This window comes from Leguminivora glycinivorella, chromosome 6 (genome assembly GCF_023078275.1).
Source record: "Leguminivora glycinivorella isolate SPB_JAAS2020 chromosome 6, LegGlyc_1.1, whole genome shotgun sequence".
Taxonomy (NCBI): Eukaryota; Metazoa; Arthropoda; class Insecta; order Lepidoptera; family Tortricidae; genus Leguminivora; species Leguminivora glycinivorella.
Window position 1 is genome coordinate 988,687 of NC_062976.1, and position 25,727 is coordinate 1,014,413.

The following is a 25,727-nucleotide window of genomic DNA, read 5'->3' on the forward strand; positions in this document are numbered from 1 at the left end:
TGTCTCATTAAACCGTCCCTAGGATACAGGGTGGTTAATCCAAATGCACTAATAAAGGAAAGTCAGGACTATTCTTCGTCCCGGAGGCTCTACCATGAGATTTTTCCGTCCCCATTTCAAGGACCACCAGACAATCGGCAATGCGGCATCACTTCACGGTTAGTATTCCAAAAATACGCACTATAAGCGTTTCGCTTCAACATTTCTTTTGCGAACCGCCAAGGAGTGGAATGTCCTGCCTGAGTCTGTGTTTCCGCATGAGTACAATCCAGGTCTCTTTAAAGCAAGAGTAAATAGGTATCTCATAGGTAAGCGTGCTCCACCGTAGACCATCACTTACCATCAGGTGTGATCGCGGTTAAACGTCTACTTATTCATACTAAAAAAAAACTATATGGAAGAAGTGTACACCACAATAAAGGGTCTAGTGAGAGACGATGTGATAAAATGAGTGGTATGTCATCAAAGACCAAATCACTTTAAAAAAGTATTATAGGAGTGGCTCCAAAATTTTACATCAAATTAACTTAAACAATTCGAGCTAACGAAGGTCTGAATGAGTTTAAACAAGCTCAGCAGCAGCTCAATGAATTTATAAATGAATGTATTGAATTATTGCATTAGTATTGTCATTTTATTTTTAATTTTATCACTGATACTGATGGACATGATTTGTATTGTAAATTTACTTTTGACATTTGCAATTTCTTTTACCTGATAATTCAAATTTATGCATGTACCTAAATATTTTAAATATAGGTATACTTTGTGCCGAAACGTACACCTATTATATCTTGGACCTATAATATAAACTGGGTTCGAATCCCGGTAAGGGCATTTATTTGTGTGATGAGCACAGATATTTGTTCCTGAGTCATGGATGTTTTCTATGGATATAAGTATGTATTTATCTATTTAAGTATGTATATCGTCGCTTAGCACCCATAGTACAAGCTTTGCTTAGTTTGGGGCTAAGTTGGTCTGTGTAAGGTGTCCCCAACATTTATTGATTTATTATTTTATTTTATTTTAAACTGACATTATTTGTAACCAAGGATGACAAAATAAATGATTTTGAATTTTGAACTTACTAGAACCAAAAATTTACATACATTTTCCGTATCGCCTATGCTATCAAGTTACTGTCGAAGTAAAATGTGTAATCACAGTGCATAGACTGCCATCTCTTGAGACAGGCTTACAATTTTGAACCTCAGGTTCGACAATTTGGACCATATTCTTAGCTTGATATGTGTTAAAATGTCTAATATTAATATTAGCGCCATCTAGCCGAACGTCCCCCGAAGGTGTAACGCCATCTAGGCCACCGTACCTTTTTCTGTATGATACTGAGGTAAGTTTTTTCGTAGACTTTATCTACAGGAGTTACATATGTCTTTGCTGAACTGAACTGAACTTAGAGGTTTAATTCAGATAGTTAATGTTAAAATGCTGCGGCTATAAGAAAGTCTGACAATATCAAGTCAATATCATAGCTTATAACTCAAATACCTCTCCGATGCGTGCACTAAGTTTGTTTGCCTGCCCTAATTATTAAAGTAGGCGAGGCGAGGCGCGGAAAATTAACGCTCGATTAAAAACAACTTGCTGCAGGAAATCATCAAGGAACTAAATATAAGTTTACTTTTAAGGGAATGTTGTGAGTTTTTACTTGAGCAAAACATCAACTTGTGTTGGTAATTTATAGGGTAATTTTGATGTCTGAATTATTCGGGTTAGTCCATTTTAGTTAGTGCATCCGAATTAAGTTTAGCAAATTATTTAACGCAACTATGGGAACAAATCAAATTATTTTAACAAATATTTTGATTTTGTGTTTTTAAGTAGTCAGAATAGAATAGAATAGAATAGAATAGAAATATTTATTTGCATGAATACGTTACAATAAGATCTTATAAGTAAAATATTTAGTCACAGTATCCCGTCGACATAACATCAACATGCAAATTATTTACAGTTTGTACATGAAGGTACGAGTACTAATTAACTAACTATGAGCATGCAATCATTATACAATTAAAAAAAAAGTATATATAAAAATGACAGTAAAGTAGAATTAGGATAGTCAATGAATGAAAAGTAATAATTATAAACTAGGGTATTATTCCAGAATTGTCAAAAGCTAAAGCAATAAAATAATTTATGTCAACACCAAATCAGCAATCCTCATTACATTCCAAATAATCCTTAACTGAGTAAAAACAGTGTCCAAGTAGCCACTCAGTCAATTTTATCCTTAACTCATTTCCGTTTAACATTCTTAAATATTTAGGGAGGTTGTTAAAAATTACAATACACATGTTAAATGCATTTCTCTTATATACATCAGAGTTGCATGCTGGTTGGTAAAGAAGATGTTGGTATTGAGCCCGGAGTTGTCTTGTAAACATTACTTCACGCTTTGTAAAATAATCCGGGTGGTTAATTGTAAACAGACTCACTTTCAAAATATACATGCAAGCTAGTGGGAGAATGTGAAACTTTTGGAATAGAGGTTTGCATGGGGCATCAAATTTAGCGCCAGCCAATGCTCGTACACAAGCTTTCTGGAGTATAAAAGCCCTCTGAACTTCCACAGAGTTACCCCACAATAATAGGCCGTAATTCAGAGTAGAGGAAACGTATCCGTGGTAAGCTGTTATTGCGGCTTGTGCGGAAACAGTATGTGTTAGATTTTTGAGGGCAAATACAAATCGCGCTAGTTTAGAGCACACTGCGTCGACATGGTGTTTCCAGTTTAAATTTTCATCAATTGTCAAACCTAAGAATTTAGCACTATGAGATTCTACAATTGGAACATTATTCAGACTAATAGCAAGATTTGCAGTTAAATTTGAATTGTGATGGTGAAATTGTGTAAACAAAGTCTTATTAACATTAATATGGAGGTAATTACACTCTGACCATGAATTAACATCTGCCAATGCTTTATTTATGTCCGCTTCGTAATTATTTATATCACTTCCCTTCACTATTAAAGTAGTGTCGTCTGCAAAAATGACGCATCTTTGCGATGTTGATAGTGGAAGATCATTTATATACAATAAAAATAATAAAGGGCCCAAATTACTCCCTTGTGGTACCCCTGTTCCATTAACCCGATACACAGATCTAAACTTTTTCTTTAGAAGGTTGTTCTCTTCTGTGACCATTCTCGTAATTTCCGTACACTGTGCTCGGTCAGTTAAATAACTTTTCATCCAATCCAAAACATTACCCCTGATACCATGATATTCAAGCTTGTAAAGGAGTTTCGAGTGATTGACGCAGTCAAAGGCTTTGCTCATATCGAGATAAATACATGCTACAGGTAATTTCTCATTAATAGTCTGTGTTATGTCCTTGATAAATTCAAAGCAAGCTAGTTCAGTTGACCGTTCTTTTCGAAATCCAAATTGGTCTGGTGATAGAATTTTATTTAATTCCAAGTATTCAGATAGTCTCACAAACATAGCCTTCTCAATGACCTTTGAGATGACAGGAACCAAAGTAATAGGCCTATAATTATTTGGATCTTTTTTGTCGCCTTTCTTAAAAAGTGGCTTAACAATAGACATCTTTAATTGTTTAGGAAAAATGCCCTGGATAAATGAAAGATTAATTAAGTGCGCCATGGGACGGCATAAATATATAGCATTATTTTTAAGTAAAATTGTTGAAATGTCATCATAGCCACAAGACTTGCTGCTTTTCAATTGCATAATCAGTTTAAATACCTCTTGGTCATCAACAGGCCTCAGAAACATAGAGTTAGCACGATTATTACAGCAATTCATTTTATTATGTTGGCCATTCAAGGAGACATGTTTTTTAATTATATCTATGAAAAAATCATTGAAAATATTACAGATGTCTTGGGGATCATTGAATGTCAAATTATTGTAGGTCAAAGAATTAATATCATTGTCATGGTCACTATACGAACTACTATTATTAATCAAATTCCACGTGGCTTTACACTTATTTTTATTTGATTGTATGTACTGACTATTACGCAACTGCTGTGATTTTTTAATACATTTTTTTAAAATGCGGCTATAGCGTTTCAATTGGATTTTGTTAAGTTTGTGATTTCTGCCTTTGTACCTACACATAATATGTAACTTGCGTTTTACAAAACAGGATTTTTTGATCCCTTTAGTAAGCCAGTTTAAATTTCTACGTCGGTTGCTTACTCGTACTTTTATTAATGGGAAGCAGAGATTAAAAAAGAGGCACAGCAAATCATAGAATATTGTAAAAGAGTCCTGCGCATCACTTACACTTAGCACATCCGAGAATGACAAGGCAGCAAGGCACTCTTTAAACTTACATATGTTGTCACTGCTGTAATCTCTTCTGTACTCAAACCAGGTAATAAACGACTTAGCTTTTTTAACACTGAAAGTCAGAAATTGAGCAGTGTCATGGTCAGATAAGTAGAGACTGCGAGTAAACGCTTCTACTTGTTTCATGTTCGTAGCTATCTGATCGAGACATGCATTGAGTCTAGTCGGTGTGTTTATATGCAGTTCAAAACCACCACTTAATAAGATATCCCTAAGATCTTTTGCAAACAATGTGTCCTTTAAGATGTCTATGTTCCAGTCGCCACATAATACTAACTTTTTTTCTTGTATTTAGTAGTTAATTGAAAAACCAATTTGTTAAGTTTGTGAAAGAATAATCCTATGTTAGCTTTAGTGTTCTCTGGCACTCTGTAAATAACTATAACTATAATGTCCAATCCCAAAATCTCTGTGCCACAACATTCAAAGAAATGGGCCGATGATAATTCAGACACAAATGCGATCGGTTTAACATCCAGTGATTTCCGCACAAAAATAGCCGTTCCACCTCTACCTTTATCTCTACAATAAGATGAAGCCAGCTTGAAGTTGTCGAGTTTCATATTCTTTACACAGTCATTTTTTACAAAAGTCTCACTAAAACACAACACATCGACATCTCCTTCATTGTCAGAGATCTCCTGTAGCATTATTTGTACTAAATCTAGTTTATTCAACAATCCTCCAATGTTTTGGTGCATTATTTTAAATGTGTGTGTTTCCGGGTGATAAGTTGTTTTATTATTCACGAAAAAACTCTGATGATCTATGAGGAGAGCTCTGGCATGCATATGGGCTTGAAGAATGCAATGACCTGATATTATCAGTCTGAATATTATTTATAAGATTTGCAATGTCATGAAAAATCTCTCTCATGCCTCGGCTATTAACCCTACCCGAATTAAACTTGAACATACTATAGTCATAATTAAGATTGCGATTGCTGTCAAGCAGATATGCATATTCGTGTTCGCAGTTGTCGGTATACAGTAAATGGTTAAATGTTTCTAGTCTCATGTTATACATACTGCAATAATGATTTAGTTTATACGTTGGGTAACAAAGAATAACATTTGTATGGTGAAGGCGCTCTAATCTTTTCCGTATGTTAAGTATTAAATCAACATAATTTTTTGTAACTTTAAAATCTTCCTCCCCTATGAAAATTATACAATAATCTTGCTTTGTGTAGTCCACCAGTTTATTCTGTATGTTGTTTAGTAGGTAAGAAGTCCCAGCGCTCGGGTACAAGTAGTGACATAAATCAAAATTTTCACTTAATTTGAATTCAGCGAGTTTAGTTATTCGATTGTATACATTAGTACTTAAAATGCAAATTTTATTTTTCTTTGGAGCTATATCACCTTGATTCGTATCTGTGGCGCCATCTAGTGGAGAACACGTAGAGCTTGCTGCTTTTACCAGTTTCGCCGTTTGCTTCAGACTCTTCGAAGATACGACGTTCCCCGTTTGTGACTTCGGCGATACCTCCGTGGCAGAGGGGATAGGAGCAGTCTTCGTGGTTGGCGTTGGTGATTGCAGTCGATCATCGTTTTTTATATTATCGTCATTCGAGTTTAAGTTGTTATTACTGTAATCATGATCAACATCACTATCATTAAGGGTAAGATTTAGTTTTGATTTTACTAAGCGCTTCTTACGTTTTTTGCTAGACGACGTTTTACCATTAGATTGACAAATGTGAGTCAATTTATTAATTTTATTAGAATATGCGTCGATGGTGGATTTTAAAGATGAATTTTCCAACAAGAGGTTTTCAATTTCCTGTTCAGCGCTTTTTAGTTTTTCTTCTAGTTCTGTCATTTTCATATTCATATTTTTTAGTTTCTCAGAATTACTTTCCAGGACGTCATCGGGACAGCTTTTATTTAGGTTTGCTTGACTATCGGATAAGTTTGCCAAAGAATAAGATGATTGCGGGCTACATAATGTGCTTTCCATGGAAGTATGCGTTTCCTCTTCACTATGGATTGTAGTACTGTCTGAAATGTTTGAGTGACTCAAGATAGGTGAATTATTGATATCGGGTAATATTATCGTAGTGGGTAAAATATTCGCCGTTGTTAAATTGTCCGTAGATGCTAAACTTTCCTCAGTAGGTAACAAATCTGCAATAGGTTGCGTGTCTCCAGTAGATGACATGTTTGAAGTGGAGCGTGTCTCAGCATCCTCGGCATGTGAGGGCGAGGGTCTCGTACAGGCCATCGTCGTTTTTGAGGTACACGGTTTATTTATTTCTGATGAAGTGCTTCCAAGTTTTGGCGCCAGTTTAGTATTATTTCGGGATATACATTTTTTCCTAACTGTAACATTTGATTGTATAGGTGATGCTAAACATGCCTTACATTTCCATTTTTTTCTTGAATCTGGGGTCTTTATACGATGAAGCTTTTCTGAGTGTCCTGCGCAATCAAACTCATACCTATTCTGACAAAGTGAGCAAAGCAAAGTGTTTTTTATGTCAACCCACTGTTTACACTTGAAGCATTGCACGCATTCTGCAGCTTTACGACCGCTGTTTGCCAGTTTACTTTTTCCTTGTTCGGACATTTTTTGGACTACAAATAAATAATTTAATCAATAAAAGCAATTAAAGGCAGTAGTGTCATCTAGCGATCTTTGCGTGAACTACGTACTTTCCTTATAGCTATCCACATAAACAATAATTGCAAGTGCAGTAACCGAACGCAGCTTAACTTGATTTCTCATGTGTCAACATTGCGAAAAGTGACAGCTTCTGTTATTTGACAGTTGTCAGCTGAGTGTCCAATCAAGTGTTGTGAATCTGCGTATTTAGCTCAAAATATCCCGTTAGAATCCATTTAAAAAGGCGTTTGTTATTCAAAATCAAAATAGTAACTGTTTAGTAATTCAATTTCTCACCGTATATGTGATTTTGTGCGTTCTTCTTGCTGTTTTGTTGGATGTATCATGAAGAGAGTGACTTGGCGCACAATATGTACACAGGTTGGTTAATGTAATGTAGTTTTATTAGTCGTATTTAATTAAAATCTCTATAAGGTCCACTTGTTGCTGTTTACATGGCAAGGGTTGCCAGCATCCATAATTTTTGTGTTGTTGCAATTGAATATCACGTAACGAGGCATTGTTTATGTTTTGGTTGACTTCAACTTACAAAAATTGACGCCCGAAAGCTGCAAGCTGCGAGTAAAGACGGACAACTCAGTGGATTTCACTGAGTTCATTTGACACGCTAAGTAGATACGTTTGCTTGATCTATGGTATATATGACATCTGTGGTGGCGAAGGCCGGATATTCGAACCGGCGTCTTTAGCAATCCGGGCTAACGCCATGACGGGGTGGCCTAGGGGTTCATGGCGTTAGCCCGGATTGCTAAAGACGCTAGTTCGAATCCGGCCTTCGCCACTGGTGGTGTCCGTCATTTTTTCTTTAATATATGACATCTTGTTTCTTTTTTTTAAATTATTTAACTTTGAAAAATTTAGCTTTACGTTTTGATTTACCTTCACCCAAGATTACTTTTTTTTTTTTATACTACGTCGGTGGCAAACAAGTATACGGCCCGCCTGATGTAAAGCGGTCACCGTAACCTATGGACGCCTGCAACTCAAACAGTGTCACATGCGCGTTGCCACTGTTGTTTTAGTACCTACGCTAAGAAGCTTGGCTTGATGGTTTGAAGAAAACATGGGGTTCTTTTTAACCGACTTCAAAAAAGGAGGAGGTTCTCAATTCGACTGAATGTTTTTTTTTTTTTGTTTTTTTTTTTATTTTTTTTTTTTTTGTATGTATGTTACTCGATATCTCCGAGAATCGTGGACCGATTTTCAAAATTTTTTTTTTGATCGAACCGGTATAACCCCGAGATGGTCCCATTGGCACCAAGTCAGGGTCTGATGATGGGATCCTGGAGAAATCGAGGGAACTCTTCAAATGTTATAGGCACATGTAATGTTTTTAGTCTATTTTTCAAAGGTACACCAGTATTTACGTCTGATGGTAATAATTTTATGTGGCTGAGCTGATGATGGAAGGTCAACTCCTCAATGGTTAGGAGTTAAAGGATAATTCTTTCACTACTGTACATGTATTCGGACTGATACATATAATATCACTAGGAACCACTAAAAATCAACAAATAAATAAACTTTTTAACAAAAAATAAAACCGCCTTCAAAAATAAGCGCGTTACAAAACACGGAGAAACTAAAAAGCCAAAAATAATAAACCTTTCAATTCAGATTTCTTATCGTATTGCAATAAGCTAAACATCCAAATTATAAACAAATTAATTATTTTTGGAGTCGGTACCAGCCTGTGTATGGTTGGGTGGGGCAAACAGGCAATAGCAAGGCGACGAATAGGTCTGGTACCGACTACAAAAATAATTGATTTGTTTATAATTTGGATGTTTAGCTTATTGCAATACGATAAGAAATCTGAATTGAAAGGTTTATTATTTTTGGCTTTTTAGTTTCTCCGTGTTTTGTAACGCGCTTATTTTTGAAGGCGGTTTTATTTTTTGTTAATTTCTATATTTCATCATCATCTTCCTTGCGTTATCCCGGCATTTGCCACGGCTCATAGGAGCCTGGGATCCGCTGTGACAACTAATCCCAAGATTTAGCGTAGACACTAAGTTTTACGAAAGTGACTGCCATCCACAGAACTTAATTTAGATAGAAGAAACAAATTCATATATTTGTATAGGGGCCGAGCGTGTCAAATTTTGTACTGAAGTTGATTCTTGCCTGTAATTTTAAATATGTCTCAGGCTCTGGATTGTTCATAATTTTTGTGTTGTTGCAATTGAATATCACGTAACGAGGCATTTTTTATGTTTTGGTTGACTTCAACTTACAAAAATTGACGCCCAAAAGCTGCAAGCTGCGAGTAAAGACGGACAACTCAGTGGATTTCACTGAGTTCATTTGACACGCTAACTAGATACGTTTGCTTGATCTATGGTATATATGACATCTGTGCTGCCATCTGACCTTCAAACCCAAAGGGTCACTAGGTCTTATTGGAATTAGTGCGGTTTCCTCAAGATGTTTTCCTTTACCGAAAAGCGACTGGCAAATATCAAGTTACATTTCGCACATAAGTTCCGAAAAACTCATTGGTACGAGCCGGGGTTCGAACCCGCGACCTCCGGATTGAAAGTCGCACGCTCTTACCGCTAGGCCACCAGCGCTTCTCTCTTCATTTTTTAACCCCCGACGCAAAAACGACGGGGTGTTATAAGTTTGACGTGTCTGTCTGTCCGTCTGTCTGTTTGTCTGTTTGTCTGTCTGTCTGTGTGTGTGTCTGTCTGTGGAATCGTAGCTCCCGAACGGATGAACCGATTTAAATTTAGTTTTTTTTGTCTGAAAGCTGAGTTAGTCGGGAGTGTTCTTAGCCATGTTTCATGAAAATCGGTCTACTGTGTCGTGATCGGGGTTTTTTTCAAAATTTTAATTTTGTGGTTAGGTTATCCTATACTTATTAGGCATAATGTCTTTAGTATTTAAGGGTACAAATATTCTTGTACCTACGCCCACCGTAACAAAAAAAAATCTGTTTAAAATATAGAGGTAAAATAAATTCCATGCCACCCTTAATTTTTATGTATACTTAATTTTATGTATGTTTATTCCTGGATTTTTGACATTATAAGTAAAGCTCAAATTCAAACAGCACCTTAACACTAAAGGGGTATACACAAGTTCCGTAAGTGCGTCGTAAAGCCGGGGTTACACCCTCGGTTATACGGCTGGCCGCGGTTACGGAGCTGGCTTTAAACTTGGCTTTACGACTGGACACTGAATTGTAGCTGAGCAAATATCAATATGTGCAACTAGGTAGTGTAAATATAAATATATACACGGTGCTCGTAAGCATTGCAAGAGACTTTAACCACGCATTTCTGAGGTCAAAAGAAACAATTTTTTTTATACAAATTCGGAAATTTTGCCAAAATATTTTTTTTTTACTATTTTTTAATATCATCACATAAAAAGTAAATTTTATTCATAAAACTGGCACTAATAACCTAACCACAAAATTAAAATTTTGAAAAAACCCCCGACCGCGACATAGTGGACCGATTTTCATGAAACATGGCTAAGAACACTCCCGACTAACTCAGCTTTCAGACAAAAAAAACTAAATCCAAATCGGTTCATCCGTTCGGGAGCTACGATGCCACAGACAGACACACACACAGACAAACAGACAGAGAGACAGACAGACAGACAGACAGACAGACAGACAGACACGTCAAACTTATAATTGACATGGTATTGCTGAGCCCCTCGGTTGGTGGCCTGCGTATGCTGATTGAGAAGTGTGAATCCTACGCTCTAAATCATAGCCTTAAGTACAATGTGCTCAAGAGTGAGTACATGGTATTTAGGGCGGGAAATAAGTGCCCTTCTCATATCCCACCCATTCTCCTGAATGGCGAACAATTACAAAGAGTATTTAAATTTAAATATCTCGGGCACTTAGTTACCGATGACCTGCGTGATGACGCGGACATGGAACGAGAGCGTAGGGCTCTGGCCATCAGGGCCAACATGATAGCCCGCAGGTTCAGCAGGTGTACAGCGCTGGTTAAAATAGCACTATTTCGCGCGTACTGTACCTCACTGTACGCCTGTAGCCTGTGGACTAGGTATACGCAAAAAGCGTTTAACGCCCTGCGCGTGCAATACAATGACGCGTTCAGGGTACTGTTGCGGCTGCCGCGGTACTGCAGCGCGTCTGGCATGTTCGCGGACGCGCATGTGGATGGGTTCCACGCGACACTGCGCAAGCGCTGCGCTGCCACGCTCAGCAGGGTGAGCGGCAGCCGCCACAGTCTCCTAGCCGTCGTTGCAGGTAGGTGGGACAGTCGTTTAATTAAACACTGGTCTCAGCTACATTTATGTCTAGGTTCTAAGTTAGTAATTTAAGATATTAACATTAGTTTATAAGGTTTATCTCTGTAAAATTTATTAACAAACTTATGGACTCAAATAGTCTGAAATAAATGCATTTTATTTTTTTTTATTTTTATTTTATTTATTTATTTATTTATAACACCCCTTCGTTTTTGCGTCGGGGGTTAAAAATGAGTTTTAATGTTTTTTTTTTTCTAAAAACCTCATTTTTGAATATCTGTCAGTTTTTGACATCTGTCAATGAGGATAGTGAGACTTTTCTCCATAATGACATCAACGCTGTTAAAAAAGCCTTTTGTACTGAGTAATTTTATTGTAAAAATATTCATAGATAATGTCGTGTTGTCGGCGACTAAAAGTAGACTGATATCTTTGGTAATCAATTACAGATGTAGTGGAAATAAAAGCGTCAAACATGCTGCTGCGCTAAACAATGTTACGGCTTCCCGGCTCTGTCGAACAGAAAAATAGTACACACCTTGGCTAGAAAATAAAAAAGCCTCAGATCAGATGTTTGTTGCCCTCGGCTCAAGCTTGACCGACAAATACATTTGTGATCAGTGAACCCTCGCCTGTAAAACCAAAGACATATGTAACTCCGTATAGACAGCTACAGTCTAAGAAAAAAATGAGTCTGCGGTTTGATTTTACTTGTATCGATTATTCTACGATATGAACTGTCGATGGAATGAAATTATTTGAAACGTTGTCTTTGAAATAATATTCGAACAAGTCTGTCGGCGATTCAAGGGTCCAAGCTGAGAATATGGGCCAAATTGTCAAAACTGAGGTTTAAAAGTTTTAAGCTTGTGTCGAGAAATGGCAGTCTATGCACTGTGATTACATATTTAACTTTGGCAATAACTCAGCTCTATACTTTATCCTCTTTGGTAAAACTAATGTGTTTTCTCATATTTCCATCTCGCCAGTTATTATTCTTCATCACTGCGGATAAGTAAACAATAGCAAAAAGAGTTGGAACTAAATATTTATGATTTATGACTGGCGAGAGGATTATCTCGGACCGGAGATGCCCGGGACTGCGTAAACCGCGCCGGGATATTGCATACTCGTTGCTTTTGCTTTGGCTACTTGGCCATACTATGTAGTAGTATCACCATCATCCTTGTGTTATCCCGGCATTTGCCACGGCTCATGGGAGCTTGGGGTCCGCTTTGACAACTAATTATGTGGCTTCATAAACCTTTGACCTAAGGCCCGAGGTATGTGACTTCATAAATAATTAATTATTGATTGATGATAATATGCAAGCTTGTGATCATGCTTGTTAGTACAAGAATAACACAAATACTTTTCAAATTTAAAGATACAGTCAAGACAGTTTTAAAGATTTCAAAAAACATTAAGGTATATAAGCATTGAAAGTTACATAAGAACTGATTGACAGCGTGCAAAAACTCCCATGCTATCTTCTTGCATTAAAATATTGTAGGTATATTGAAATTGAATGTATCCTCAAACGTCTGCAATATAATTAAAATCGTATGCGAGTCGCGCGGCTTATAAATGGCAGAATGACTTAGACATGGAACTAATCAATAACAAAAGGTTGGTATCAAGGTAGTTGCAGTTATATATTCCTTATTATATGGTCATTATAGCGATGAAAAGGTAGATGGAATGCGTGAGAGATGATATGAAACGAATGAAACAGAATGATGCGATAACATCCGATTTCATTTTCTTTAAACCCATAAATTTCTAAAAGTAGTACTAAAACTTGAGCAGTTTCAGGACGTGCTTTTATGTATTTTTCATTACATCCGTCAATTGATATCCGTTTTTCTAAAACTGCCTCGAGCGGATTGTCCAGGTGGATTTTATAACAAACGAGCTTTCGTCGTGATTTGATTAGCTCTATCCACAAACGATTTAGATATCCATTTTGTGTATTTAGGTACTGAGGTGTTTTGTTGTATCCATTAGACTGTATTGACGGGGATACCCTTTTGATTTTTGTCAAGCTCCCGATATGATGGCGCAGTAACGTTACAAGTCAAATTCACTTATGATGAAACTAACCGTGTATCATTGAAACTCTTATTATTGTACCCGTTTCATAATTATGATCAAGTAAAATCTTAACTAGCGACATCCAAGATGGCTCAAGGGCAACACCGGTGTGAGAACTCAAGGGTGTCGAGAGGTGTACACCGCTTTCTGCCCAGTGGCCGTTAAGCCACTGTACCAACTCGCGTCTTACGCAGATTTTCACTTCCACCCCTGGGGCATGTAGCCCTAATGACTCCACTCTGGACGGCCAACCAAGGCAAGCCAGAGGTAGAGAGTCCTGTTCCACCCACCCATCCTACGGGAGTTACGGGTAACAGAACTCCCCAGGAGCACTCCGGTACGTGGGGTCGCTGTTCCCCAACAGCTCGCCACAAGCTGCCCTGCGTTGACTGATTGCACTGGTAAAACCAGTGGGCGATGGGGTCGTCACATACCTACGCCATCCTGGTAAGTTATTATTCATATTCATATTCCATATTAATGATCATGAATGTGTCATTTTGAAATATTCAATAGATAAACGTAGTATCTATTAAAATAACCACAAGAATCAGTTCCAAAACCCGACAAATCTAGCCTGGAACATTCGAACCTCAAAAAGTTAAAATAAAGACATTTCTCCCGCTCGGTGAATATCAACATGTGATCTTCAACAAACAGTCACTAGTATAGTCTGGCAGAAAGTACTAGAAATTAAAAAAAGGCAACTTTAGTGTCGTCCCTTTCAAATCAACATGTGTGAGAAAACAGGACACTACGACACTCCTCATATAACCCGGCAACCTTCAAATCAAGAGTGAACAGGCATCTTCTGGGCGAGCTCACTCCATCGTAGGCCACGTCTTTGCCTTTGGCTAGTCTGTGGCCAAGAGTAAGCCCATTTATAATTTAAAAAAAAAAGATGTTGCCAACTTTTGTATTCTACTGCCTATGTGCCAAGCCATTATATATTCCTAGTTTGTATAACTTAGAAGGCGAAACCCATACCTTAACATAAAACCTTTTACCCGTGATCACGGTAACCTTGTTTAACCATTCCGCCTAAAAGCCACTATCTTCTTTGTGTATTTATGGGCCTTTTAACGAGTGATCCATTCTGCCGGTATTCGGGTCACTGCTGTCGTAAAAAACGGGAATTATTTTACATAACTATACAAAGGAAAATATATCGGGTTTTGTCATTTTCCGGGTTTTTGGTGGATGTAATTTAAGAGACAAAGGGACTCTTTGTCAACTGAAGTTTAAAGTCGAATATTAATACCATACCGATTTGCAACCGAAAACGTCGAGGTTTGCTAACTTAACTTTCAACCCCTTTTTGCCAAGAGTGGCACTGAAACTTAAGCAGTTCATGTGCTCTGCCTAGAGGAGTGATTAATATGTATGTATGTATGTATGTATGTTAACTTAATTTTCATTTTTTTATGACATGTTTTAAAATTGACAATTATATTATGTATTATAAACTGAAATAGATACCATACAGTAAAGAAAAAGCAATCAAGCGATTGCTTTTTCTTTAGGCGGAATGGTTAAACAAGGTTACCGTGATCACGGGTAAAAGGTTTTATGTTAAGGTATGGGTTTCGCCTTCTAAGTTATACAAACTAGGAATATATAATGGCTTGGCACATAGGCAGTAGAATACAAAAGTTGGCAACATCTTTTTTTTTTTAATTATAAATGGGCTTACTCTTGGCCACAGACTAGCCAAAGGCAAAGACGTGGCCTACGATGGAGTGAGCTCGCCCAGAAGATGCCTGTTCACTCTTGATTTGAAGGTTGCCGGGATATATGAGTAGTGTCGTAGTGTCCTGTTTTCTCACACATGTTGATTTGAAAGGGACGACACTAAAGTTGCCTTTTTTTAGTTTCTAGTACTTTCTGCCAGACTATACTAGTGACTGTTTGTTGAAGATCACATGTTGATATTCACCGAGCGGGAGAAATGTCTTTATTTTAACTTTTTGAGGTTCGAATGTTCCAGGCTAGATTTGTCGGGTTTTGGAACTGATTCTTGTGGTTATTTTAATAGATACTACGTTTATCTATTGAATATTTCAAAATGACACATTCATGATCATTAATATGGAATATGCATAATAACTTACCAGGATGGCGTAGGGATGTGACGACCCCATCGCCCACTGGTTTTACCAGTGCAATCAGTCAACGCAGGGCAGCTTGTGGCGAGCTGTTGGGGAACAGCGACCCCACGTACCGGAGTGCTCCTGGGGAGTTCTGTTACCCGTAACTCCCGTAGGATGGGTGGGTTGCCTTGGTTGGCCGTCCAGAGTGGAGTCATTAGGGCTACATGCCCCAGGGGTGGAAGTGAAAATCTGCGTAAGACGCGAGTTGGTACAGTGCCTTAACGGCCACTGGGCAGAAAGCGGTGTACACCTCTCGACACCCTTGAGTTCTCACACCGGTGTTGCCCTTGAGCTATCTTGGATGTCGCTAGTTAAGATTTTACTTGATCATAATTATGAAACGGGTACAATAATAAGAGTTTCAATGATACACGGTTAGTTTCATCATAAGTGAATTTGACTTGTAACTTTACTGCGCCATCATATCGGGAGCTTGACAAAAATCAAAAGGGTATCCCCGTCAATACAGTTTAATGGATACAACAAAACCACCTCAGTACCTAAATACACAAAATGGATATCTAAATCGTTTGTGGATAGAGCTAATCAAATCACGACGAAAGCTCGTTTGTTATAAAATCCACCTGGACAATCCGCTCGAGGCAGTTTTAGGAAAACGGATATCAATTGACGGATGTAATGAAAAATACATAAAATAACGTCCTGAAACTGCTCAAGTTTTAGTACTACTTTTAGAAATTTATGGGTTTAAAGAAAATGAAATCGGATGTTATCGCATCATTCTCTTTCATTCGTTTCATATCATCTCTCACGCATTCCATCTACCTTTTCATCGCTATAATGACCATAAAATAAGGAATATATAACTGCAACTACCTTGATACCAACCTTTTGTTATTGATTAGTTCCATGTCTAAGTCATTCTGCCATTTATAAGCCGCGCGACTCGCATACGATTTTAATTATATTGCAGACGGTTGAGGATACATTCAATTTCAATATACCTACAATATTTTAATGCAAGAAGATAGCATGGGAGTTTTTGCACGCTGTCAATCAGTTCTTATGTAACTTTCAATGCTTATATTATACCTTAATGTTTTTTGAAATCTTTAAAACTGTCTTGACTGTATCTTTAAATTTGAAAAGTATTTGTGTTATTCTTGTACTAACAAGCATGATCACAAGCTTGCATATTATCATCCATCAATAATTAATTATTTATGAAGTCACATACCTCGGGCCTTAGGTCAAAGGTTTATGAAGCCACATAATTAGTTGTCAAAGCGGACCCCAAGCTCCCATGAGCCGTGGCAAGTGCCGGGATAACACAAGGATGATGGTGATACTACTACATAGTATGGCCAAGTAGCCAAAGCAAAAGCAACGAGTATGCAATATCCCGGCGCGGTTTACGCAGTCCCGGGCATCTCCGGTCCGAGATAATCCTCTCGCCGGTCATAAATCATAAATATTTAGTTCCAACTCTTTTTGCTATTGTTTACTTATCCGCAGTGATGAAGAATAATAACTGGCGAGATGGAAATATGAGAAAACACCTTAGTTTTACCAAAGAGGATAAAGTATAGAGCTGAGTTATTGTCAAAGTTAAATATGTAATCACAGTGCATAGACTGCCATTTCTCGACACAAGCTTAAAACTTTTAAACCTCAGTTTTGACAATTTGGCCCATATTCTTAGCTTGGGTTTACCCTTGAATCGCCGACAGACACTTGTTCGAATATTATTTCAAAGACAACGTTTCAAATAATTTCATTTCATCGACAGTTCATATCGTAGAATAATCGATACAAGTAAAATCAAACCGCAGACTCATTTTTTTCTTAGACTGTAGCTGTCTATACGGAGTTACATTATGTCTTTGGTTTTACAGGCGAGGGTTCACTGATCACATGTATATGTCGGTCAAGCTTGAGCCGAGGGCAACAAACATCTGATCTGAGGCTTTTTTATTTTCTAGCCAAGGTGTGTACTATTTTTCTGTTCGACAGAGCCGGGAAGCCGTAACATTGTTTAGCGCAGCAGCATGTTTGACGCTTTTATTTCCACTACATCTGTAATTGATTACCAAAGACATCAGTCTACTTTTAGTCGCCGACAACACGACATTATCTATGAATATTTTTACAATAAAATTACTCAGTACAAAAGGCTTTTTTAACAGCGTTGATGTCATTATGGAGAAAAGTCTCACTATCCTCATTGACAGATGTCAAAAACTGACAGATATTCAAAAATGAGGTTTTTAGAAAAAAAAAACATTAAAACTCATTTTTAGTGCCAGTTTTATGAATAAAATTTACTTTTTATGTGATGATATTAAAAAATAATAACACAAGGATGATGGTGATACTACTACATAGTATGGCCAAGTAGCCAAAGCAAAAGCAACGAGTATAGAGAGCTGCCACTATATCAAAAAAATCTTCCAGTTGGGATGTCACTTGAGTTTGACAGTGAAACTTATCACAGTTCGTAGCAAAGATATTAAAAAAATCATGGCTTAGTCTATGATTCGTAGTCATTCACTAGTGGTTGACAGTGACACTTGACAGTCAGACTGTTTAAGCTGACTGTTAAATTTTTTTTAGGAATGATTTTGTCGTTTTCTTAGGTGTATGAAACAACACATGTGACGTCACGAAGCTGTGTCTTGACGTTTGTAACTTACGCTCTTTCTGCTCGAAGCAGTAATAAAAAGGGAATTTCTCATTAAAATAGCAGTTTTTGGAAAAATAAAAAAATACGTGTATCTTTTAGTATTGAGTTCTTTCAAACCAAACAATAAAAAGTAGTACTCAAAAATATGAAATGTTGTCAATTATATGTATGTTAAGAACCCGTTAATAGCCTCACGATCGCATCAGATCGGGTGTAAAGCCTGACCAAAAATAAGACTACGCGCCATCTTGCGGAATTTCATTAGAACTATTTTCTCCATACTAAACTGAACTGTCATCCCATATATCAGAATAACAGCGCCCTCCTGACAATAAAAAATAAAATAAATAAAGTTTTATTTCAGGCAACACGTACACCCATATCAGTAAAATTTAGATTTTTTAGTAGTAGTAGTAAACACTTGATTGCACAGAAAAAAATACAAGTACAGTGAATTTATTTATTTATTTAGACTTTATTGCACGACATAAAATTGTACAAATGGCGGACTTAATGCCTTAAGGCATTCTCTACAGTCAACCATTGGATCAAACAGAAACCTTAGTTGAATGATTATAATGGTTATGTTCAAAGGCGAGCATCCCTTTAAGGGATCACTTCCAGCTAACCTTAGAATATAACAGAGAGGAAAAAAGGTAATGGTAGACAAACACAACTAAAGTACAGCGGCATATAAAGAAAGTACCTATAAACATATCTTTACACATAATATACATTTCTACTCTAAAAATGAACACAATAGTCATTTATATTTCTGATCAAGCTGTAAAGCGGTTGTGTACACAAGAACAAAATATATGTCGCAGTTATTACAATAATCCAAAGTTACCTTTCGAATTTTTTTTCTTAAAACTACGAATATCCTTCTTCTCAAACGTACCTGTAAAGAATAACAAACAAAATTAATGTTTCTTGTTGGATTTTTGACATTATATTTATTGTTAATTTGTTAATACGGTAATGTTATCGGCAGAATTATTAGGCTGCTATGTTGCAGTAGGTAATTCTAGTAAATAAAATTAGAAAACTATATTACGGGACTGACAAAGCCCATACAAAAAAGCGCACTGAAATGTCTAGGCTTAAAACTAGATGGCGCTGCACGCTGTTTCACAGCCTGGAAGTGACCAAAATCATATTTTCCCCAAGTATTTTTGCGTGTTTTTATTTTTTATAAGAACAAATGACACATTTTTTTATTTTAATATTATGATATCAGGTCAATACACATTTAAGAAAAATATTGTAGGCATATGCAGTGTAGTTAAGATAGTATTTAATAGGCGGCGCTAAAAATGGAGGTATGAAGATTGTAAATCTATACTAATCTATACTAATATTATAAATTGGAAAGTGTGTGTGCCTGTTTGTTTGTCCGTCTTTCACAGCAAAATGGAGCAACGAATTGACGTGATTTTTGAAGTGGAGATAGTTGAAGGGATGGAGAGTGACTTAGGCTACTTTTTGTCTCTATCTAAATAAATTTCAAGCTTTCAAAGTAAATAATCCTTGATACTAAGAATATCTTCTTTCCGATTCTCCCACGCGAGTATTAGCATAAAGGAACATTCCCGAACATTCCCACAGGCACAGTTAACACTCCGTTCGGATAGTGAGCTTACGTGAACGCGGCATTAATAACCGCCGACCCGCCCATAAATTCCGACCAACATATTTCAAACCTGCGAAATAAGGCGGAAATGTAAACAGACCCTTTGCAGAGTAGTGTAGTGGGCACCGAGTAGTATAACTCTTTGCCGATGATATTTATCGTGGATCTACAAGGTTTTACCCAAAAAGAGTATGTATGATCATAAATTAAATATAACAAAATCATACCATCTCATATATTAAAATGCGACCGCCTACGAACGCGCTTACACTCCACCACACATAGATGGCGCCACAAAAAAATGCCTTGTTGCCACCGATTATTTGTAGATTGGCATTAAGTGTCAATTCCGAGCCGTAAATCTATGTCAAAAGTGACACTTAACGCCATCTACAAGTATAATCGAAAGCTACAAGACATTTTTTTGTGGCGCCATCTATGTGTGGTGGAGTGTAAGCGCGGTCTTAGGCGGTTGCATTTTAATGTATGGGATGGTATTATCTTGTTATATTTAATTTGTGGTATGATTCACGGTTATTTTCATTAGACTTATAGAGATGTTGGGAGACCATTGCTTCAGTTCAAAGACTGCGCCAAGAGGGACATGGCACCTAAGATCGACTACCATAACTGGGAGAAGCTTGCGGAGAAGAGGACGGAATGGTCGTTGGAGATGGTCGCAAGTTGGTCGATGAGACGGTTTACAATCGGAATCGCAATCGGTTACAAGCTTCCCTTGTCAGCTATTTTTTTTTTTTTTTTTTTATTTATTTTACACAAAGAAAATTACACAGTATGACAGTAAATAAAACTAAAGCACCGTGAATTTTAAATAAACATTACAACAAGTAACACAAAATAAAATATTAAACAGTGGCTATGTGGAAAAATATGTCACTCTCGCATAGGTCCGTTTAGCCATCGCTTTGACATTGCACCATAAATCTTCTGAAACAGACGCTAGGCCAGTAGTATATAGATGGAATCTAAAGATAGCGAGTGAACTTCAAAGTCGTGTAGACAGCGCGCGATCTATCCTTTTTTTCGAGCTACTAAACTACTTTTTTTTTTATTATGGACTGATCGGCGATTGACCCTAGTCACACCTGATGGGAAGTGAAGACAGAGTCTAAGGGCCAGTTGCATCAAACACATCATCGTCACGCAGCAGACGTCTATGGAAATTCCCATACAATAAAATTTAACAAACGCTTTAACGGCGACAGACGGTTTGGTGCAACCGGCCCTTAGATGGAGCTCACCGATTCAGTAATAGCCTATATCAGATATACTACTTCTTTTCATACACTATGTACACTCAATTACTACCTCTACCCTTGTACTTAAAGTAGAGGCTTCTACTTTGATTTAGTTGGATTTTCGAGCCGTTATGCGAGTAGACTTAAAACTAAGTAATTGCAAATTGAGTATTTTGATATTAATTTACCCATTTCATTAGTGTGTTATTTTCTTTTAAATACACCGTGTTTTCATTGAATTCCGTTAACTTCGGCATATAGTTAGGTCCATTATAGGAAACAGAATAACATAGTTAGTTTCTTAAATTGGTATTTTTTTTCTAAAAAAAAAACCATACATCTGAGATAGATATTAACTTCAAATGCTGTTGAGAAACGGGCTTTACAATTAATTCACACTAAGTAAGTGTCAACACTATGACATGTCAATCGCATATTGAACACACAAAGCCCGTTTCTTAACAGCAATTGATGTAACATGTATCGCAGGTGTATGGGATTTTTAAGAAAATTGTTAGGAATGTAAAAAACTATCTATGCTATTCTGTTTCCTATAATGGACCTAACTATATGACGAAGTTAACGGAATTCAATAAAAACATGGTGTATATTATCTTACATTTTTTTACTCATAAAATAGTACATTTTTAAATGCCTAATTGGAAAGCCCCAGTAATCGATGAGGTTCAGAAAGCTCTGTGTGACTTTGAAGCGACTGAATGGCGTCAGATCACACAGGATGAAAGCAAATGGCCGAGGCCAAGAACCACTTCGAGTCGCTGAACCAGCGAAGTTAGTTAAGAATATAGTAACTACATTATTAGGAAACGGCGCCTACAAATGTAGAATCTATCTAAGTATACAAATATAACAAAAATATTTTTTAAACAGAAGAAACCAACAAGATTGTAGCTTTTACACGTGATAGACTAATAGAGGGACTTCTACTTGATGTACATCAACAAGAACAATTACTACTATTTCAATTTATAATTTATAACAAGTACAAAAACAACTTTCATATGTACATTTTGTAATAAATAATTTAACGTTTTTCCTCCAAAGAATAGGGAAATTATTTAACACTTAAACACGTAATAAAGCAGAAAATTAAATCATAAGGAATATTTTCTTCCAAAGTCTCTCTTTGAGTTTTATACTCAGGCTTATTTTATCTTCTCTTTATATTAAATTAATATTGTTTCAACACATAATTTTATGTCTTAGCTGTTTTATAATCAAAACATTATATTCTTAAGCTTATTAATTTAATTTTGATTGAAGATGTTACTAAAATATTTTAATAAATGATACCCGTGTAGCTTTTGCCTTCTAAAAACTTGATTATTAAATAAAACCCAGATCTTCTTGTATTTTTATCTTTTGAGCTACTTAACAAATAAAGGGAAGCAATTTTTCTTACTGGGCGGCCTCATTCCATGTATTAAATAATGTATGTCTATATCATAAAAAATAATTTTTGAAATATTTTTTTTTAAATGTGTCAAAGTGATTATTATTTACGAGTATATATAGCTTAGGCATTGTATTTTTTTTCTATTCAAATGAATTTCCATGACAATGTGTTACTTTAAAACAAAATAAAAATAAAATAAATTTAAATTGTAAGGCGTCGCGGTAGACCTTGCCAGAGATGATGTGACGAGCTTGAGGCCTTTGACGAGGACTGGTGGGAGACTTCAGGGGATAGGGATGCTTGGAGGAATTTGAGAGAGGCCTTTGCCCAACAGTGGGACAATATGGGCTCTCAATAATAATAATAACTTTAAAACAAGGAACTTCGGTTAAAACGCGTCATCGACGCACATCCGAGATGTTTCTAGTCGCTTTTTTTGACGTTTTAATTATTTATTTTTGAAAAAGACGTAAGAGAGTGAAAAGTGCGCGAGGAAGTGGCGCTTATTGTTTGGAGCTTGTTAAACTTGAACAATAGCCGAACATTTTTAAAAACCCCGACCGCGACATAGTGGACCGATTTTCATGAAACATTGCTAAAAACACTCCCGACTAACTCAGCTTTCAATTAAAAAAAAACTAAATCTAAATCGGTTCATACGTTCGGAAGCTACAATTCCACAGACAGACACACACACACACAGACAGACAGACCGACAGACACGTCAAATTTATAACACCCCGTCGTTTTTGCGTCGGGGGTTAAACTCATTTTACCCGACGACCGGGCGCAGTCGGTAGTGACCCTGCCTGCTGCGCCGCGGTCCCGGGTTCGAATCCCGGTAAGGGCATTTATTTGTGTGATGAGCAGATATTTGTTCCTGAGTCATGGATGTTTTCTATGTATATAAGTATTTATATAAGATATTATTATATATCGTTGTCTGAGTACCCACAACACAAGCCTTCTTGAGCTTACCGTGGGGCTCAGTCAATCTGTGTAAGAATGTCCTATAATATTTATTTATCATTTATTTATTTATTTAATCCATACAATTTTACCAACAGGCAACAAAATGAAGCGGGCCCCCCATTTAAGGGAATTGGGAGGTAAGAAACAGATAGATGTCACTCTCTCTCTTCAACTATCTCCACTTAAAAAATCACGACAATTCGTCGCTTTGTTTTGCCGTGAAAGACAGACAAACAAACAGACACACATTTTCCCATTTATCCTTATTTGTTATACCTTTAAACGAGCAATTAGAAATTTGTATATTTATTTATTTATATATACATATATATACCGACGATCTCGGAAACCGCTCTAACGATTTCGCTGAAATTTGTTATGTGGAAATTTTCGGGGGTGAAAAATCGATCTAACTTAGCCTTAGGCCCCGGAAAATGCGAATATATAATATTATTTTTTTATTTTATTTATTAATTTAGGTAATTACAAACAGAAATCTCTAATTAATTACTCAGTATCGTTAAACCAATAAGGTTTGTCTCGATAGGATTCCATTCCGCGGTAGATGTTATACAATACAACAAACATAAGTATATTTATAATAAAATAACACCGAGCGAAGCTCGGTCACCCAGGTACTAATATTAGTATGGATTATAATGTGATGATCAATCAATTCCTTTTAGTACCTGAAATAAAAATACAACCTAACCAGTGGCGCCCTACAAACCGCTCGGTTTGTGAATACTTACACAGAGCGTTCGTCCCTTCCACTCAATTACTTGTTGCCCTTTGTTGCGAACAAGGTACCTAGCCAACGTCACAGACGCTTACGCTTCGTAAACGTATCGTAGCCAGCTCTCCGTATCTCTCTTGTCACAGTATAAAAAAGAGTACTATCATATAGTATGGCCACTCCGGCTCCCCGCTGAATGTGCCGCTCCTCGCTCTCGGCTACCTCACAGTTGTTGCCGCCTATCAAAAACGCGACCAGTATTAGGTCTAGCACATGATTAACGCGAAAGTATGTCGCCGCGAGATAGATCACATGTCTTGTTCTAATTGTTTTAATGACATAAGGACGGGAACTCTATCTCGCGGCGACATACTCTCGCGGCAATCATGAGCTAACTCTGCAGTCGACCTGTATCTCACTTATACAAGCTTGGTACGCGGTCACCTACATGAGCTTAGACCGTGTGCGTAGGAACGCGCCTCTTTCATATTATTATTTATTTATTATCAAAAATGTATACAGCTTATACAAGTACAGTGTTCCACAAAACAGTTTCCACGGTTTGACTGTGGGATCGTTGATCGCCATTGTCCTAAGTGTGTTTCTGTAATGGCGCGACTAAGTCAGACTGCATATCGTCGGTTTACATAGACGGTGGCGCCCCTATTCTTTTCTACTCTTTTTTTGCCACTCTGTAGCGTTAACGATTGTAATTTCGGCTAGGCCTTCAACGTTCAACGAACCTCAATCTCCGTGTACCTTGTACCAGGGATGTGAGGTATATTTTAGACTTTTAGTGGGCAGGACGTTTGGCGAGCGTTATTAGGTACAAAGTAACCTTGAGAGTAACATACGAGGGTAGTTAGCAATGATTTTTCTGGAACCTTTCTGGTCTGAAGCGTTTGAGAAATTTTTGACTGTCATTAATTGTATACGAATCGCGTATATTTTATAGTATAGATTCATAATATTCATATCAACCAAAGAGAATCGAGTATTATAGAAAGTTACTGTCAAAGTAAAATGTGTAATCACAGTGCATAGACTGCCGTCTCTCGACACAAGCTTAAAACTTTTGAACCTCAGTTTTGACAATTTGGCCCATATTCTTAGCTTGATAATATGTGTCACATCCAGAGATGCGATTTATTTGAAATAATTCTATTTAAAATGCAAATACAAAATGCAAAATACCTATTTTGATTTTGCATTTAAATGCCTTTTAGTAAAAAACATTTTGTATTTTATTTGAAATACTTTTTGAGATGTATTTTGCATTTTTAATATGTATTTCAAAATGCAAAATACTTTATGATTAAATTAAGTTTAGCCAACATTACCAGTCAAACAAAATGTGAACAAATGACGCTTGTATTGCCGAATTTGACCGATAGAGGCGCCTGCTAGCCATGCGCGCCTGACTGACTAATGTCAATTTGACACTGTCAATGTCAAACGAAAACGAATATTATCTATGGAAAGCGACGTCACTGATGCCGACGATTTAACGGATTTATTGTTTGCTGGACTGCTGGTGCTGAGTGCTAATGACTGATTTTGATTTAATTACCTACCTTCTTTAAAGTGTTGAGTTATTATTCCT

At 36.9% G+C, this 25,727-nt stretch overlaps 2 protein-coding genes across 2 annotated transcripts in view; one reads left to right on the plus strand and one right to left on the minus strand.

Moving 5' to 3' along the window:
* The window catches only part of LOC125226802 (neuroligin-1-like), a 434,243-nt gene that overhangs the window by 270,326 nt on the left and 138,190 nt on the right, over positions 1-25,727 (minus strand).
* Positions 10,632-11,709, plus strand: LOC125226923. The gene is made up of 2 exons (XM_048131103.1): positions 10,632-11,217; positions 11,669-11,709. The coding sequence occupies exons 1-2, from the start codon at positions 10,632-10,634 to the stop codon at positions 11,707-11,709; spliced, it is 627 nt and encodes a 208-aa protein (XP_047987060.1).